At 48.5% G+C, this 17,296-nt stretch overlaps 1 protein-coding gene across 1 annotated transcript in view; it reads left to right on the top strand.

Annotated features, from left to right (window-relative positions):
* IGF1R (insulin like growth factor 1 receptor) overlaps nt 1–17,292 on the top strand; it is a 352,725-nt gene extending 335,433 nt beyond the window's left edge. Inside the window, exons 21-22 of the mRNA XM_010593853.3 lie at nt 868–1,002; nt 9,858–17,292. Of these exons, the coding sequence (XP_010592155.1) occupies nt 868–1,002; nt 9,858–10,239 (517 nt within the window). The 3' untranslated portion in view covers nt 10,240–17,292. The remainder of the gene's footprint in view (nt 1–867; nt 1,003–9,857) is intronic.
* Nucleotides 17,293–17,296: the final 4 nt, after the last annotated feature.

Below are 17,296 nucleotides of genomic sequence, written 5' to 3' on the forward strand. Positions count from 1 at the left end.
TTAACATCTGTCTGAAATACCAGCGTGTGCATACTATCAGTTTACATTTGCTTCCCGGTAGCTCGATCCTCAGAACTGACAGGCAAAAGCCGCACGTGTGGTAGAGCTCTCACTGCCCGGCCGGTGATCTGATTCCACGGCTGCCCCGTTTTCTCCTTTAGGCCGCGCTCTGGGCTTAGGGATTCTTCGTGTCTGTGACATCCCCCACCAGCCCGTGCAGCCCACTGAGACTCCCTGGCCGCTCGCAGGCCAGCAGCACTCAGGATCCCTGTAGAGCTTCTCTACATTCCAAGGCACAGCCCCCACCCCAGGCCCATGAAATCAGAACTTCTGTTGGGGGCCCAGGCCTCAGTATGTTTGAAAAGATCCCCAGGAGGTTGTCACATGCAGCCAGTGCTGAGATCATCTGATGGTCAGAATCACCTGGGGAGCTTGTTAAAGAGAAGAGATGGTCCCAGGCGTCATGTGAGGCACCAAATCAATGTCCAGGCAGCAACCTGGCAATCTGCAGTGTATTATTCTTGGGAAGCAAGTTTGGGAAGCTGTGCCCTGCTGGTGAAATGATTGGGGCTAGGCCGTGAGCTCAGTGTGCCCTGGGCCCAAAGCAAAGATCAGGGACTTCTTGACTATGCAGCTGAGCTTCAGCTCCCCAATTGTGCAATGAGGGCTGTATTTACAGCAAACAGCAGAGCAACAGATGAGGGCACTGTTAATGCATTTAGCCCCGCACCCGGTGTGTGGTCTCTGATGGGGTCAGTCACAACAGTGAAGACATGTTTGCAGTGCCCAGGTCAGAGGAGGCTGGAAGGGGAGGGGTGTGGTCTGTCCATCCCTTTCCCAGCTGTTTACTCTGTCTTCTCTCTGTAGGTCCTTCGGGGTGGTCCTCTGGGAGATCGCCACATTGGCCGAGCAGCCATACCAGGGCTTATCCAACGAGCAAGTCCTTCGCTTTGTCATGGAAGGCGGACTTCTGGACAAGCCAGACAACTGCCCAGACATGCTGTACGTATCTTGTGCCCCTCAGCTCTCCGTCGGGTCCTCAGATAACCATGTTCCCGCGTTACATGAAATGAGTCATTCCGGGAGCAAATCCAGTTGCAGCAGGGACTGGGCTGGTTGGGAGCAGTTTAGAAGGGGGGTTATCTTGACAGAAGGAAGCTGTCACCGTAATCCACCCCTTATTCCTCAATCTTTTAGTTATGATTTGCACTTTGCACTGTGGTTTCTCTGGCCAGATGTTCCTCTTAGGTCACGTTCAAGAATCTCCCCAGCCTTCCGCAGGCCTGAGGGAACCACCACAGTTGGTGCACACAAGGCTTTATGGTCAGGAATCCTTCATGGACCGTGCAGGGTAAACCTCAGACCTCTTCCCATGGACATTGCCAACATACTGCCACTGCTGCGGTGGCCCTCAAGGTTTCTCTTCTGTTAAGTGTTTATAAAAATCGTAAAGTGACATGCTCTCCAGGGCTCCAGTCGGTGGCCCGTGTGGACCTGGAACATGATCTAGCTGACCCCCCTGCAGACATGTCCCTGGGTACACACAGCTGTGGGGGCTGGAAATTTCTCTCTTCGAACCACTTTCTTGAAGGAAAACCTTACCACTTTTAGTTCCTGAGATTTGTCAGAGAATAAGAATGTCCATGAGGTCTCATGGTCATGGTGGCTCAGCATTCTGAGGAAAAGACCCTCTTTTGGTGGAGAGCTTGCTCTGGTGCCAGGGAATAGCGTTTTGCCGGAAATTGGAACTCCTGAAGGTGAACAGGCCTCCTTGTCTTTCTTCGTCAGAGGGCCGTGAAGGTGCTCTGCGCTGGGATCATCATGTGCAGGGCAAGCACAGTTGGAAGCGGTGGGCTTTTTTGACATGTACATTAGACAGGCTTCGGAGATTCTTCTGGATCCCAGGAGGTGATCTTGAAGGTAGGCTACCACTAGGACCTCCAGACCAATTTATGAGTTTTCCAGGAGTACCTTTCAGGACAGTGTCCGCGGCACCGACACACAGGAATTCTTGGGCTGCTTTTAGCTCTACGTAGAAGATATCTAGCCAGATCTACCCACCCACCTGTCCCCCTGCCTCGAGTGACCACTGACTCCTGCTGGGGCCCACGGTGGTGGAATGACTTGCAAATATGAGTCAGACATGCATGTCAGGCGAGTACAGGAGCAACTGACCCCAGCAGCCACGGGTCAGGAACGCAGGCCCAGGTGTGCAGAGTGTCTGCTCAGGGTCTGAAGAGGCTGAAACCAAGGAGTCAGCTGGGGCTGCAGTCACATCTCAGGCTCAGGGTCCTCTCCCAAGCTCATTCAGGTTATTGGTAGAATTTAGTTCCTTGTTTAAGACTGAGGTCCTCATTTGCTTGCTGGTTCTTTCCCAGCTCTAGAGACTGCTGTCAGGGCCTTGACAGAGATCCCCTTCCATAGACCCTCTTACAACACAGCAGCTTACTTAAAGGTGTGTAGAAGAATCTCTCTGCAACTTTTCAGGTTCTTCAACTGATTAAGCCGGACCCACCCAGGAACATCTCTCTTTTGATGAGCCCAACTGCCATCTATTAATAACCTAATTAAAAGAGTGAAATACCATCGTACATACAAGTCCAACCCACACTTAAGAGGAGGGATTATACAGGACAGGTACAGCAAGGGCAGGAGTCCTCACGGCCGTCCTAGAATTCTGGCTGCCGCAGTCTCCCAAGCAGGAACCATAGATGGTAGTTGTGTAGCAAGCCAAGGTTTTGTTTTTGTTTTTATTTTTTATTTCAAAGCACTTTTGAGTGTTGCTACCAAGACTGAATCCCTGAGCTCCATATGGAGGTGGTGGGCCTTGTTCTCCTGACTCTGGCCGTGATTCTGAAGGGAATACGGGGCGAGGGAGAGTCAATGGAGCACCCCTGTGCCTCAGGAGTATATTATCTAGGCATTATGTTCATTGGCTGCTGCTTCTGAACAGTTGTTCAGCCGAAGCCTGTTCTATCCCATGGCCAGTTTGCATGGAATTAAAAAAGTGGGCTGGGAGAAGATGCCAGCAGATGTCACACAGGGAAAGCATCATGCCCACATTGGCTAGCGTACATGGGAGATGCTCCTTATCTCAGCAGGAGCCTGGTCTAGGAAAGCAGCATGTACCTGGGCCTGGAGGAGCAGTCTGGGCAGGCCACCAAGGCCAGAAGGCTCCATTTTCCAGAGGGGCGTGCATATGGGCAGAGGAGCTTTGGGTTCTCTCTGCTTGCCTGTATTGGCTACTTATTGCAACATAATAAATTACTCTGAAACCTGACAGTTAAAACAACCATAAACATTTGTTATCTCACAGAATTTCTGAAGGTCAGAAATTCAGAAGGTCCTGGTTCGAAGTCTCTCGTGAGGTTTCAGTCTAGTTATCTGCTGGGGCTGCAGTCATCTGAAGGCTTGACTGGGACTGGTGGACCCACTTCCAGGGTGGCACATGCACATGGTTCCACGCCACTGAGGCCTTAGTTCCTACGTGGACCTTTCCATAGCGCTGAGGGAGTGTCTGTATGACATGGCAGCTGGCTCTTCCAGAGCGGGGCTCGGCAGACTTTCTCTAAAGGACCAGATAGTAAATAGTTTCAGGTCTGCAGACCACATGGTCTCTCAGCTCTACTGTTGTAGCGTAAACGCAGCCATAGACATGACGTAGCTGTGGCTGCCCTCTAATGGAACTTTATTTTTGGTTACCAAAATTTGAATTTCAGCTCATTTTCATGTGTCATGAAATACTGTGATTTTTATTCAACCATTTGCAAATGGGAAAACTATTCTTAGTTCACAGACCTTCCACAAGCAAGCAGAAGTCTGGATGTGGCCCCCAGGTCCCAGTTTTACTACCCTGTCCTAGAGTCAGTGACCCGAGAGCAGAGCAGAAGCTGCAGTGTCGTTTATGACCCAGCCTCCAAGTCACACTCCACCTCCTCCCTCACCTGTGGGTTATGGGGTCAGCCCTATTCTAAGTGGAAGGGGATTACCCAGGGGTGTGACTACCAGGAGGTGAGACCACTGGGGGGGTCTTGGAAGCTGGCTCATACCCCTCACCCCCTTTTCCTCACAGCTGACTGTCTGCTCTCCACTTTGAACACTGCAGCCACTGTATTCTTACCAGCCTGTTAGGAGAAAAATCTTCTTTTAGAGCCAAAATATAAGAAAGGCAGTATGAGGTCTGCTGCCCACTGAATTTGCATAAAGGCATGTGAGGCCAGAATAGAGGGATCCTAGCATCAGTGGCGTTCTGGCAAGCTGAGAAACAGCCCTGGAGAGCAGGTGTGAGTTTCGTTCCTGTGGGTGGAGGTGGGGCAGAGAGCGGTATTGTCTGTGTGCTGTCTCATTTGACTCTGTAAACATTGTCTCTGAGAAACTTGTGAGGCTGCTGAAGTTGATCCGCCCCCAGAGGACTGGTGTTTTGGTATTAACTGAATATACCTGGGAAGTAGCCCATCTGCCCTGGGAAAGGCAGGATACTTCCTGTTCCCAGCAGAGTGACAAGGAAATTTACATGGAGAGCTTACTCTTGGATATTACATGTTTGATTCAGGAGGCTTTTTCTGCTTTGCCATCCAGAACCCCCTTGGCAAATTTTTCTCCTTTCTGAGAAAAGGCCCCGAGCACTGGTGGTGCAGTGGTTAAGCACTCAGCTGCAAACCAGGTCAGTGGTTTGAACCCACCAGCTGCTCCGTGGCAGAAAGATGTGGCAGTCTTTTTCCATCAAGATGTTACAGACTCATAAACTCTCTGGGTCAGTTTTGCTCTGTCCTGTAGGGTTGCTGTAAGTTGGAATTGACTCGACGGCAGTGGGTTTGGATTTGGGTTAAGAAAAGACCAAAGTGAAAGGAGGCCAACTGGTTTCCAAGGAGTGCCTGTGTTGTCCTGAGTGTATAGATGAACTTAGGTAAGGAGGAAGTACTCCAGGAGAGGGATTCTTTCGTTACCAGAAATGAAAGAATGGGCCAAGTTGATTCCCCTCCCATCCCCCGTTACCGTCCAGTGGATTCCTACTCATAGCGACCCTATAGGACAGAGTAGAACTACCCAATAGGGCTTCTAAGGAGCAGCTGGGGGATTTGAACTGCCAACCTTTTGGTTAACAGCCAGGCTCCTAACCACTGAGTAGACGAAACTAGGGCTTTGAACCAGTTTGTCCAGATTCAAACTCTTGCTGATAATTTGCATTTCCGTCCTAGATATACCGAATCCAAATCTACATTTTACCAGGTGATTTTTATGTATAGCAAGTTTTGAGAACCTCTACCCTACTAGTGGTTCTCAGAATTGGTCCCTAACCAACAGCATTAGCATCGCCTGGGAACTTCTTAGAAATGTACATTCTCAGCAGGGCTTCCAAGCCCTGAAGGACACCCTGGGAGGTGCCTGAAATGTCTGCAGGGAGCACTTACCTGTGGGAGAGAAACTGCTTCAGTGATAAGGTTCCAGAGGCCTAAAGGAGGACCCTAGGGAAACGTGGGGGGCAGAGAGGCTGCTGAGGGGTTCCAGCGCAGCACCAGAAGAACCTCAGCTGTTGAGGGATGCCTACAAGGGAAACAGGTTGCGTTGGGAGCAGCCAAATCCCTGCCCCCACTCCCTGTCACAGAATGCTCAGGCCGAGCTGAGGGCTTCGTACGTAGCCCAAGGCACAGAATATCAGGTCTCTGAGGCTCGGTTTGAATTCAGTCAGCAAGTATCACAGAATCAGATTCAGGCTGTGGTGTGCCGGTGGGTCCACAATATAATTTGACAACCAGGCCCATCCCTGAAACCCTCTCACACTCCTAGCACAATACTTTGCCCCAAATGGTATTGAGCCCGTCTGGGTACGTGCCAATGGCTGACGTCTGGAAGATGAGTAAGGATGGTCCTGGCTTTCACAAAGTCTGGCAGAGTAAGAGGAACCGGCCCGAAAGCTACAGACAGGGTAAGGCTAGCGCAGGGGTGTAATCTAACCCTTAACAGCTCCAGCAAAGCGGCCGTTTGTCCTGCTGGTAAAACTTCCCCAACTCCGCTGGTCAGGACTCCTGCCAGCAAAGGCTTCAGTATGCAGAATTCAGGAAAGATTTGGCAATTTTTAGCCCAAAGAGTCGTCAACTCATAGATGAGTTTGAAATAAACTCAGTTAGAATCCAATTGTTTATGCAGTTTTCAAAACATGTTTTTTTTTCCTGTCGCTGATTAAGGTCCTCACGTTGCTGGGAATTCCTGGGCTGGTTTTGTGGGAATCAAGTGCTTGAGTGGGGTCTAATCAGGCAGTAACGGCCACTTCCTGCCCAATTGGCCCTGGGACGAGCTTTCCCATGGTAAACAGGCCCTGCATGTGAGCTTGGCCTGGACACAGAGTGACCCGGGGTGTGGAGGAGGAGCACGCCCAGCCCCCTAGGTCCTTTCTGGAATCAGGTCTCTCTGTTATGAGTTTCATCACCTGCACTGAGGCTGTGCTAACGGTGAACAGCAGGAATGCTTTGATATTGAGCTGCCGGTGTACACCTCGGCCTGCTGGTCTCCTGCACAGATCACAGCCTGTCCGGTTCACACCGCCGCACCAGGACCAGAGGGCAGAGAGCAGTGTGGGAATTGGGGGTCCTCTGTGTGTCTAGGATGGAAGGGCCAGTGCAGGAGCCCCTCCTTTCTACACCCTTGACCATCACTCAGCCTCCTGAAGTGACGAATGTCTCATGTTAAGATGCTGCACAGCTGGGACAGGAATCCAGTCACTTCTTGGTTCTACCCCAGCTGAAGGGCTGGGTGCTCACATCCTCTGTGTGTAGGGAGCCTCGATAGCACAGAGCGGCTCAGGATGCACCAGAGCTGACTAGTTATTTTAAAAAATGTGCTTTTATAAAGAAGAGTTTTATCAGCTCATAAATCATTTAGAGTCTGCTGGGAAGTTTTCCTGTTGAGACAGTGTAAACAGGGTCTCGAATCCCACAGAGTAAAAAAAAAAACCTCCTTTTATGGGCAGCACTGAAAAGGGCTGTGAATCTGGAATGGTTTAAAAGAGGCATCACGTGGCTTGTTTGTGTTGATGTCACCACATCGCTCCTCTGTCCGTGGCACCTCCATAGTCCCCCCTGGGCCACAAGGGCCCAGAGCCAGGGCACAGCACGTGTCCTTGGCCCAGCTGTGCTTCTATTCAGGGAGAAGCCAGTCAGCCAGAGGAAATTGCAGCAGAGCAACAGAGAGGGATTTCATGTGTTTATGGCCCATTTAAAGAAAAAAAAAATTGTCCTTTTTCTTAGAGAGTGATGGGGGGGTACGGGCAGGCAGGCGGGCTTATTTGCCACCTGACCACAGGGAAACAACAACAAACTAGGTACCAGTCTATCAGTGCAGACTCTGGCAACATCTGGGAAGGTCTCCTGGCAGGACCATGGCTATTCATTTAGTTTGAGAGAAAATTCATTTTTCTAAGGAAGGTGGAGATCAAAGTGTAGCCATGTTGTTTGACAGAGAGCTCCAGCCCAGCTCCACCCCTCACTAGTTTTGTAACCTTGGGCAGAGTATTTGATCTTTTGGTGCTTCTGTTTTCTCATCTGTAGAATGGGAATAATAATAGTACCCTCTTTACAGACTTGGGAGGATTCAGGTGGCTCACATACATGAAACTCTGACTGCCCGACAGACTTAGCACTACCATTGCTCACATGAAACACATGCTGGCTCCTCCTGTTGTGCTTAGCTGGTAGCCTTGGTACGGGGTGTCGGGGGAGCTTGGTTGGGAGGGGGAAAGAACTAGTCAGCCTTCATGTTTTGGCTTCTTTTTCCCCTAGAGCAGGAGTCAGCAAACTTTTTCCGTAAAGGGCCAGACAGTAAATATTTCAGGCTTGCGGCCCATATGGTTTCTCCCACAACTACTCAACTCACAGTTGTAGCTTGAAAAAAAGCCAAACCTGTTGTGTTGATTCTGACTCATGGCGACCCTATAGGACAGCGTAGAACTGCCCAATAGGGTCTCCAAGGAGCAGAGGGTGGATCTGAACTGCCGACCTTTTCGTTAGCAGCTGAGCTCTTAACTGCTGTGCCACCCGGGCCTGTGTAGCTTGAAAGCAGCCCCTAAACAATGGGCATGGCTGTTCCAATAAAACCGTATTTACAGAAACAGGTAGTAGGCTAGGGTTGGCCCCAGCTGTAGTTTGTTGACCCCTGAGGTAGAATACTGAATCTGGATGGATCTCCCTCCTGCTCATTCCCACCCTTCCTCTCAAGGTCATGTGCTCCTCCACCTGACATTGACTTGATACATCTTCTAAGGTAGTCTGGCCAGGTCTGCATATACTTCTTCTCTCCAGGCAAGCTTCCATGCTCAGTGGGCTTCTGTTACATCCTATTTCTCCCGTTGGAATTTTCCCTGGCACCATATGTAAGCAGTGGTCTGTTGGCCAAGTGGTCATTGTGACAGAAGGCTGGATGCCAGTTTGGGGTACTGTGAGCTTCCTGGATATGTGGACTTCCATTGGGCCATTTTTATTGAAAAGCATCTCTTTAGCCAGAATTTTTTAAACAAAACAAAGAGTAAAATTTTCTGGAGAGAACAGAGGTGGAAGGGAAGGCTCTTTGTTTGCAAGCTTACATGAAAGGAGACCGGAGACTGCTGGCCTGGAACCATGGCTCCCTCCGCACTCTGGGCCCAGCCTGGATGCTGCTCCTGCACCTTTTTTGCTTCGAAGACCTTTTTAGCTGTGTTTGTGCACGCTAGGTTACTAAGAAGCATCCCCTTCTTCTGCAGCCATTCTGAACTCATTAAAACCTTGGCATTTCCTGGGTCCGGGCAGCTGGCTGCACCAGCACAGCGTTCCTGCTTTCTTCCGTGTGGCCTCCTACTCTCGTGAGGGGTCAGTCCCATTGCTGGGAAGACTCCCCTCCAGCCCACGTGACTCTGTGAAGGCTTCACAAAGGTGCCACTATGACCCAGCTGACAAGACCAGAGCACAGCATGGCTTTATTCCCTGCTCCTTGCCTGTCCCTTGCTGGGTAGAGGAGACCCTTCCACAGGTTCTCCATCTCTGGCCTCAGGTCTGCACTGAGACACTAATTCTGCTCCATTCGCCTGGGTCATGGGCCCAGGTTCTGCCTTGGGGGGACCTTGGAGCAAGCAGCCTCAGCCCCCAGGTGCTAAATTGAGACCGCAGACTTGGAACACAAGGTCCTTCTGTTTTGCAGCTATGCCACCTTGCAATGCCTGCACCCTTGGGTTCTCAGCCAGTGATATCCCTGCTACCATGAGGAAGCTTGGAAATAGTAGAGGTGGGATCAAAAGAGAGACTGCTGTCAGGAAAGTTGTGATTGCCTCATCTACCTTAGTGAGAAACTTGAAGTTGCCTGCATTCAAATTCTTGAAATCACGTTTGAACCGGTGGCTGCACGAGATGCTTCAGATAGAAAGCTAGTTATCTTTATTTTTACTTCTTAGCACTGTCACCTTAAATAATCCATGTAATAACAACCTAGATTGGACTTCCTCAAAAGAGTGTACATTTTCTGCCACTGTGGGTCAGAGGTCACGGACCAGTAAGTGGGATGTGAACTGTCAGACAGGAGAAGCGGAAGGCTACGTAGGCCATCAGGAGAGGCCAGAGCCTTCAGGAGAGGCCAGAGCCTTCAGGAGAGGCGGCAGTTGATTTTCACTGACCTCACTGCACATGTGTCTGGGGCGGAGGCCGCAGCAGGTGGGCTGGGCCACTCGGCCCCCGACCCCTTTTCAGGCCCCGACCCCTTTTCAGGCCCCGACCCCTTTTCAGGCCCCGACCCCTTTTCAGGCCCCGACCCCTTTTCAGGCCCCGACCCCTTTTCAGCCCCGACCCCTTTTCAGCCCCGACCCCTTTTCAGCCCGGCCCGTCTCTGTCTCCCCTCAGGTTTGAGCTGATGCGCATGTGCTGGCAGTACAACCCCAAGATGAGGCCCTCCTTCCTGGAGATCATCGGCAGCGTCAAGGACGAGATGGAGCCCGGCTTCCGGGAGGTCTCCTTCTACTACAGCGAGGAGAACAAGCCGCCCGAGCCGGAGGAGCTGGACCTGGAGCCGGAGAACATGGAGAGTGTCCCCCTGGACCCCTCCGCCTCCTCGTCCTCCCTGCCGCTGCCCGACAGACACTCGGGACACAAGGCTGAGAACGGCCCGGGTCCCGGTGTGCTGGTTCTCCGAGCCAGCTTCGACGAGAGACAGCCTTACGCGCACATGAACGGGGGACGCAAGAACGAGAGGGCCTTGCCCCTGCCCCAGTCTTCAACCTGCTGATCCTTGGATCCCGAAACCCGTGCAAACCGTAATGTGTGTGTGCACGCTCGGCGGTGGGGTGGGGGGAGGAAGAGAGGACGTTTTCACAATATATTCAAAAGCCTCCTGTACCTCAGTGGATCTTCAGAACTGCCATTGCTGCCCGCAGGAGACAGCTTCTCTTCAGTAAACACATTTGGGATGTTCGTTTTTTCAGTATGCAAGCAGCTTTTTATTTCCCTAACCAAACCCTCCAACTGACATGGGCCTTTAAGAACCTTAAAGACAACACGTAACAGCAACAGAGCACTTGAGAACCCATCCTCCTCGCTCTTTCCCTGTCTCTTTTTTTCATGTCTCTCTCTGACGTATTTCTCTTTTTCTCTGCTTCATAGTGGAAACACATTCGCCACAAGTCCAGCCGTGACACCCTTTTTACCAGATTGAGGAAATGGCTGTCCAGGTGGTTTGCAGTACCCCTCTCAGCTCCTGCCTCACGCTGTAGGTCTTTATAAAAACCAGTTGGGACTGAATTTTTTAACTGTCTCTTTAACCTTTTGAGGGACTTACGAAACTTAAAAAGGGCCATCATTCATCCAAGCGTGTTAACCATTTTAACGCTGCCAAATTTTACCAAAATCTAGAACTTTCTCCCTCACAGCACCTGCACTTAATTTCGTATTTCCTGAGGCATGGAGAGAGCATGGTATTTAGTTACTCCATTTAAGAGAAATATTGGTGATGCCCTCTATCTGAGCACTCCGTGGTGTTCTTTTAAGTCTCACATTCACAGTGATCTAATAGCTTTTGGCTAGCTAAGTGTTTGGGGGAACTAGAGAAAAATGGGACGTCCTGTCAGTGGAGGTGGGGAGAAGCTGAACTGGCTTCCCTGCTCCGCTTCCCAGAATGGGCCCTGAGAGCCTGAGACACAAGCTCTGAGCAAAAGTCATCCTCGTGGCACTCTCCCCGCCCCGCCCCTCCCAGCCCCAAGGACACAGAGGGGAAGGGGTTTCCAGGGACTCAGCCCAGTCCTTCATGCAGGTTTGCAAGGAAAAAAACATTCAGACACCACCACCACAATACGAAGACAAGCAGTACATGGAGTCAAGCATTCTGAGCTTTGTTGACGTTTTCTCTGTCACTAGGACTTCTTCATGGGTCTCACAGTTCTATGTCAGACCGTGAAACATTTGCATACACATCGTCTTTAATGTCACTTTTATAACTTTTTTACGGTTCAGATATTCATCTATACGTCTGTACAGAAAAAAAAAAAAAGCTGCTATTTTTTTTGTTCTTTATCTTTGTGGATTTAATCTATGAAAACCTTCAGGTCTACCCTTCCTCCCTTTCTGCTCACTCCAAGAAACTTCTTATGCTTTGTACTAGAGTGCGTGACTTCCTTCCTCTTTTCCCAGTAATTGATACTCACGTAACATCATTTGCCATGAACTGTTTGATGCCTTTTATAAACACGTCCTCCCCTCCCCACTCCCCTGCCCTATTAGTTGTTTTCTAACCTGTAGGCTCTGTGGGCACGAGGTTGGTGAGGGAGAAGGGTTGGGGGAAGACCAACCGGAGCCCGCCCTGCCCGGGGGGCCTGGCCTGGTTGGCAGAGCCCCCCTCTTTCCTTAGCTGGCCCTCACACAGCATCCGAGTCTGTTACAGTACAAGACATGATACAAACTCAGGTCAGAAAAAAAAAAGGTTCAGTCTTTTGCACATCCTTGTTCAGTGTTTCTATCCACCATCATTGCAAAGTCTCACCTTCGCTTTCCCTTGCCTTTGTTCTGGTCGTGACACGCATATATATATTTTTTTAATTCTTGGGTACAACAGCAGTTTTAACTGCAGACACTAGGCATTTAGGTTCCTATTTTTTTAAGTGGATATTTAACCCTTCCATCCCGTGAGAAACAGCTGCTGAGTCCAAGGGTGTAGCTGAGTGTGGTCCAGCAGGCCCCCCTGTGGCTTTTGTCCCCACCCTCACCAAACCGACCTACCTGTCTTCAGAGTCAGAAACTCCCACGGGCCAGGCCGTTCTTGGCGCTGGCAGGAGACTGAGCCCAGGCTCCCCAGGCTCCAGGACAGCAGCCTCAGGGGGGTTGGCGGGACCCCTCCCTTTGGCTGTGGAGCGCCAGGTCGGGGCAGAGTAACATCAGAGGGGCCGAGGAGCTCTGAGCTTACTCCCAGGGGACCAGATCCCTGGCCCATAGCTCTCTCCCTCAGCCAGGAATCCAAGTCCTCGGAGTCGGGGTTTTGTTGTGTTTTGTTTTTAGCACTTCTCACCAGAGTGATGACAGCACAAGGGTTGCTTCTGGGATCGAAATATTTAAATTATGAGGAAGAAGAAAGCTAAAATATGATGAGTGCTAGTTGTGACTGGAGAGTAAACACAGAAGAGAAGGCTTATAGTGCTTTTTTACTTGTCAGTAATTGCAGTCCCACTATTCTCTCTAGCCTCTGTCCCAGAATTTTCCCCTTTAAAAAAAATAAGAAAAAAAAGTTAATTAAGAAGGTATTATATGTAGGCATTTTCTTTTAATTTATTTTGTGACACCAGTTTTAGTCACTGGAGAGAAGCCCCATTGTGAATCTGTACTGAGAAAAGGGTTTTTGCGTGTGTGTTTAAGATGGGACAGTATTTTAATTTTATTTTTCAAACATTTATCTACCTCACTCTTATTTTTTTATATGCATATATATAAAAAAGAATACATCTCACATTTCTCAGCACCTGACAATATGCCATTGATACTGGTAACCTCATCCACGCCACAGGCCACACACACCAGGTGACGAGGGGAGAGGCCAGGCTGTATTCCGGGGTCAAAGCAGCACTCCAGCTCATCTCTCCACTCATTTCCAAACAGCTTGCCTTTTTCTGAGATGGCTTGTTTTGGTTGCTTTTGTTCCTTTTTTCAACTTGGTGAGAGGTGGCAAGGTGTTTGGTTTTCCTTCTCCCAACCCAGCGGCCCCAAGAGCTCAGGGCTCTCGGCACTCCGCAGTGAGGCCCATGAGACTGCGGCTCAAAGCAGGGAGGCCATCCCGGGCTGTATTTGAAACAAAGGACTTCATGCAGATTGAATGATGAACAAGTTTCCTCATGGAAAGAGCAGTTGTGTTCCGGGTTTTGAGGACAGCAAAGGGGATGCCAATGGTGGCAGGTCTGTCTGTTAGAATCCCATGTGCAAGTGGGCAGTGTTTGGGGTTCCCCCTCACAGCTGTTCCTCATGCACCCTGGGCCAGGACCTGCAGCACAGCAGGGACATGCTGCTGTATTTGGTACACTCAGCGGGACACCCATGTAGGCAGTATGAGAGCACGGACCGCCCACTCTTTGATGGGAGAACACAGAGGTTCCTGGCCAAAAAGCCAATCTGATAATGTACTGAGGAGAAAAAAGGCCCCTTCTCCCTCTCCAGACTGTCCTCTCAACTTCACCCTCACCTCCTCCCCCTGGGGAGAACAGAGAGGGCCGGTGGTCTCATGGAGCCTCCTACCACGGCTCTGTCCTGCTGCTCACAGAGGTGGAGGGTGCTCTTATAGCCCCTGGGGATTGGATCTGGAAAACATGCTGGCTGGTTCTCCCAAAGCCTGGATGTTCCTTAAAATCCCAGTCCTGCAGTTAAGCTCAGGAGCATTTTCCCTCCTGCAAAAAACACTACCCTCCGTTCCCAAGTCCCCTGGGATCTCAAGGTAATTGAGAAATAGTTTGATCAGGGTTTCTTTTCACACTCTCGGTGACCCCTCGGAATAGTGACCTCTCCTCTCTTTTGCACATACCTACCGGTTTCCACAACTGGATTTCTGCAGATCATTCAGCTGGTTATAAGGGTTTTATTTAAACTGTCCGAGTTGTTGGTGTCATTTTGTTTTTGTTTTATGTAGGTGGTTTTTCTCTAAGTAGGAAGAATACACTAACAGTATAGTGCCCATCATAATAAATGCTAGAAACACTTAAAGAAAATTTTGCTTGCGTGATGGTGCAGTCGTTTTACTGGACCAAATCACCACCCTGACTACACCAAGGCATCATCTCCTCACAGTTCTAGCCTACCTTTATGCTGATTTTCCCACCTCTTCTTGATTTTTCTCTTTTGTATGCTCCAAATAATTTTATAAATCTGAGTTGTGGCATCTTTCCATGCAACCTCCTTCTGCCAGCAGATCACACTGCTTGAAATGACGTGAACCACTGAGGCCCATCATTGAATTGATGCGAGCATGAAAACATTACCACCCACGGCCCTGCTCTGAGGTGGCAGGAGCCGGAGACATTGTTGAACTTCAACTGGGTGAGACCTAGGCCACCCCTGGTCTCCCGTATGTGATGGCAGGATGCTGACATTTGACATGCCATTGGAATGAGCTTCCTCCTTGGAAGATACAAGACAGCATTCACTGGCCTCCCCTCCAGCTTATTTCTTATGACTCTGAAAAACATATCAATGGTAGGAAAAGTGGCTTAGCAAAAAAGAAAAGTGGTTATTGTGGAACTACCAAATGGCAGAATGCTTGGTACGAAGGGGTGTGTTTCAGTTGGGATGACAAATTTTTGAGCTAAGTATGCTGCCAAATTCTAGGCCAGTTTGTTCCACCAAAGCCTCTTTCTCAGCAGCTCGCCTCTGTCTGCCGGTGGTTGTACTCCATGCGGGCTGCCGTGGTCCCAAGGCCACACTGAGCTCAGACCAGTGAGAGGCCAGGGTGCCCGGTCCAAGGTCTGCAGCTGCCACTGTGGGGTCCTCCCAGGGCAGCCAGACGGTATTGAAGGTGACTCCTTTCTAAAACAATGGCACCTTCCAGTTGACAGTAACATGCCATGCTATGCCTTGGCCCATTCTAGCATTGCATTTAAAGTTTAGGGTTTGTTCTCTTTTGTTAATGTTACTTTTGTGTCTGTCAGCTGTTTTTCATTGTCTGGGCTAAGCAGCATTGGAGATAAAGACTAGAGATCCACTCCTTAAGCACCAGTGATGAAAGTCAAACTTTGCTAACTCCACTCTGAAGTAGGTGGTGGTACAAATGAGAACTTCAGGAGACGATGTTGCTTAGATTGAACCTCTGATGCCAGAGATGCTGAAGATACAGACCTTGGACAGGCCAGAGTGTTGCCCGTTGGCCTCCCGTTCAGACGACTAGTCACTCATTTGGAGAAAAAGCAAATGTTCCTTGATGGTGGAATGATCAGGTGGTAGGAAACCACTGTAACAGGGACTGTGTGTGACATGAAGAGAAGAATTGTGAGAAGGGTACAGGGCTCCGAAGAAGTGTGGGCGATGTTTTGAACTTGATGGTTTCTGAAGGCAGCAGACCACATCAAGGCTCAACACTCACCGATGGGCATTTGGTTAAATAAACTCAACATCCTACGTTAGAAACTGTTATCGAGGAGTTAAGTCAAATTGTCCAAGAATATGAATATCGCACTTGTCAGCTGTCAGTTCTGGGGCATAACTTTAGGGTTTTGCTTTGTTTTTGCAAGAACATAACGATCACTCATTTGTCTGTCCACGTTTGTACGTCTGCATCCCTTTGGTAAGCATTGTTTTAATTAGTCACTCATTAGCATTTTCAATAGGGCTCTTAAGTCCAGTAGATTACGGGTAGTCAGTTGACGAAGATCTGGTTTACAAGAACTAATTAAATGTTTCATTGCATTTTTGTAAGAACATAGAATAATTTTATAAAATGTTTGTAGTTTATAATTGCCGAAAATAATTTAAAGACACCTTTTTTTCTCTGTGTGCAAATGTGTGTTTGTGATCCATTTTTTTTTTTTTTTTTTCTGGGACACCTATTTCCTAGCTAGCTTTACAGTATGCCAAAAAAAAATTTTTTTTTTCCCTGACCCAAGCTGTGGTTCACCCCCTTTCTCCCATGCTTTGTGCCCTAGTTTATAACAAAGGAATGATGATTTTAAAAAGTAGTTCTGTATCTTCAGTATCTTGGTCTTCTAGAACCTTCTGGTTGGAAAGGGGATCATCTTTTACTGGTCATTTCCCTTCGGAGTGTAGCTACTCTAACGGACTGAAAGAACCTCATTGGCCATGCAGACAGCAGAGGTGTTGCAGCCCAGCGGGGCACATGCATTGTTCAGCATCCCATTTGGTTTGGTTGTTGAAATTGTTGTGCAATGCCATAGAGATGGCACACAGAGACAGTTTTCACAGTGATCACACAGCATACAGACTTATCTCAAGAAAGATAATTCTGATGCACACGGGCCATTTGCTTACATGCCTCATACCATGATTAATGCTTTGTTACAAGGAAGAGACCCTATTTTTTTTTTAATGCAGAACACCGAAGATACATGTTTCCAGTACAAAAGGAGTCCTTGCTAATAAAAACTATACACACACACACACAAAAAAAAATGTTCAAGTTTGACTCCATTTCCTCTGGCTCCCAATAGATTGTTGGCCATGTCTACAACTTCACAAACTTCCCATCACTGGAAACTTCTGGACGTTTTCCACTAAGTAGAAGAAAGGTCCAGAAACAATTTGTTTTTAACTTTTCAATTGGAGGTTTGACGTTGCGTAGACACTTCCCCAGGTGGATAGATGCCTGGTGAAAACACCTGTCTGCTTTCTAAACCAGTGAGGTTGAGATGAGAGGATTGCCAGAGTTTGTCTACCTCTGGGATAAAAATCAAACCAGAAGGTGCGATGGAATGGATGCATCGCAAATAATGCATTTTCTGAGTTTTCTTGTTTAAATAACGTTTTTTAAGGAAAAAAAGGCAAAAAAATTTAAAAAAGGTAATCACATGGCCAATTTGTTACATAAAATGATTTTCTGTGTATAAATTATTCCTAAAAAAAATTCCTGTGTTTATATAAAAAATCAGTAGATGAAAAAAATTTCAAAATGTTTTTGTATATTCTGTTGTAAGAATTTATTCCTGTTATTGCGATATACTCTGAATCTTTACATGATTGAAAAAAAAAAAACTTTGTCTATTTTGAATGGCTGAAGCTAAGGCAACTTTAGTTTCTCTTACTCTGCTTTTTTCTAGTAGTTAAAAGTACTACATGATTTAAGTTAAATAAAAGAATTCTGTATGTATTTT

The sequence above is a fragment of the Loxodonta africana genome, chromosome 13 (genome assembly GCF_030014295.1).
Source record: "Loxodonta africana isolate mLoxAfr1 chromosome 13, mLoxAfr1.hap2, whole genome shotgun sequence".
NCBI lineage: Eukaryota > Metazoa > Chordata > Mammalia > Proboscidea > Elephantidae > Loxodonta > Loxodonta africana.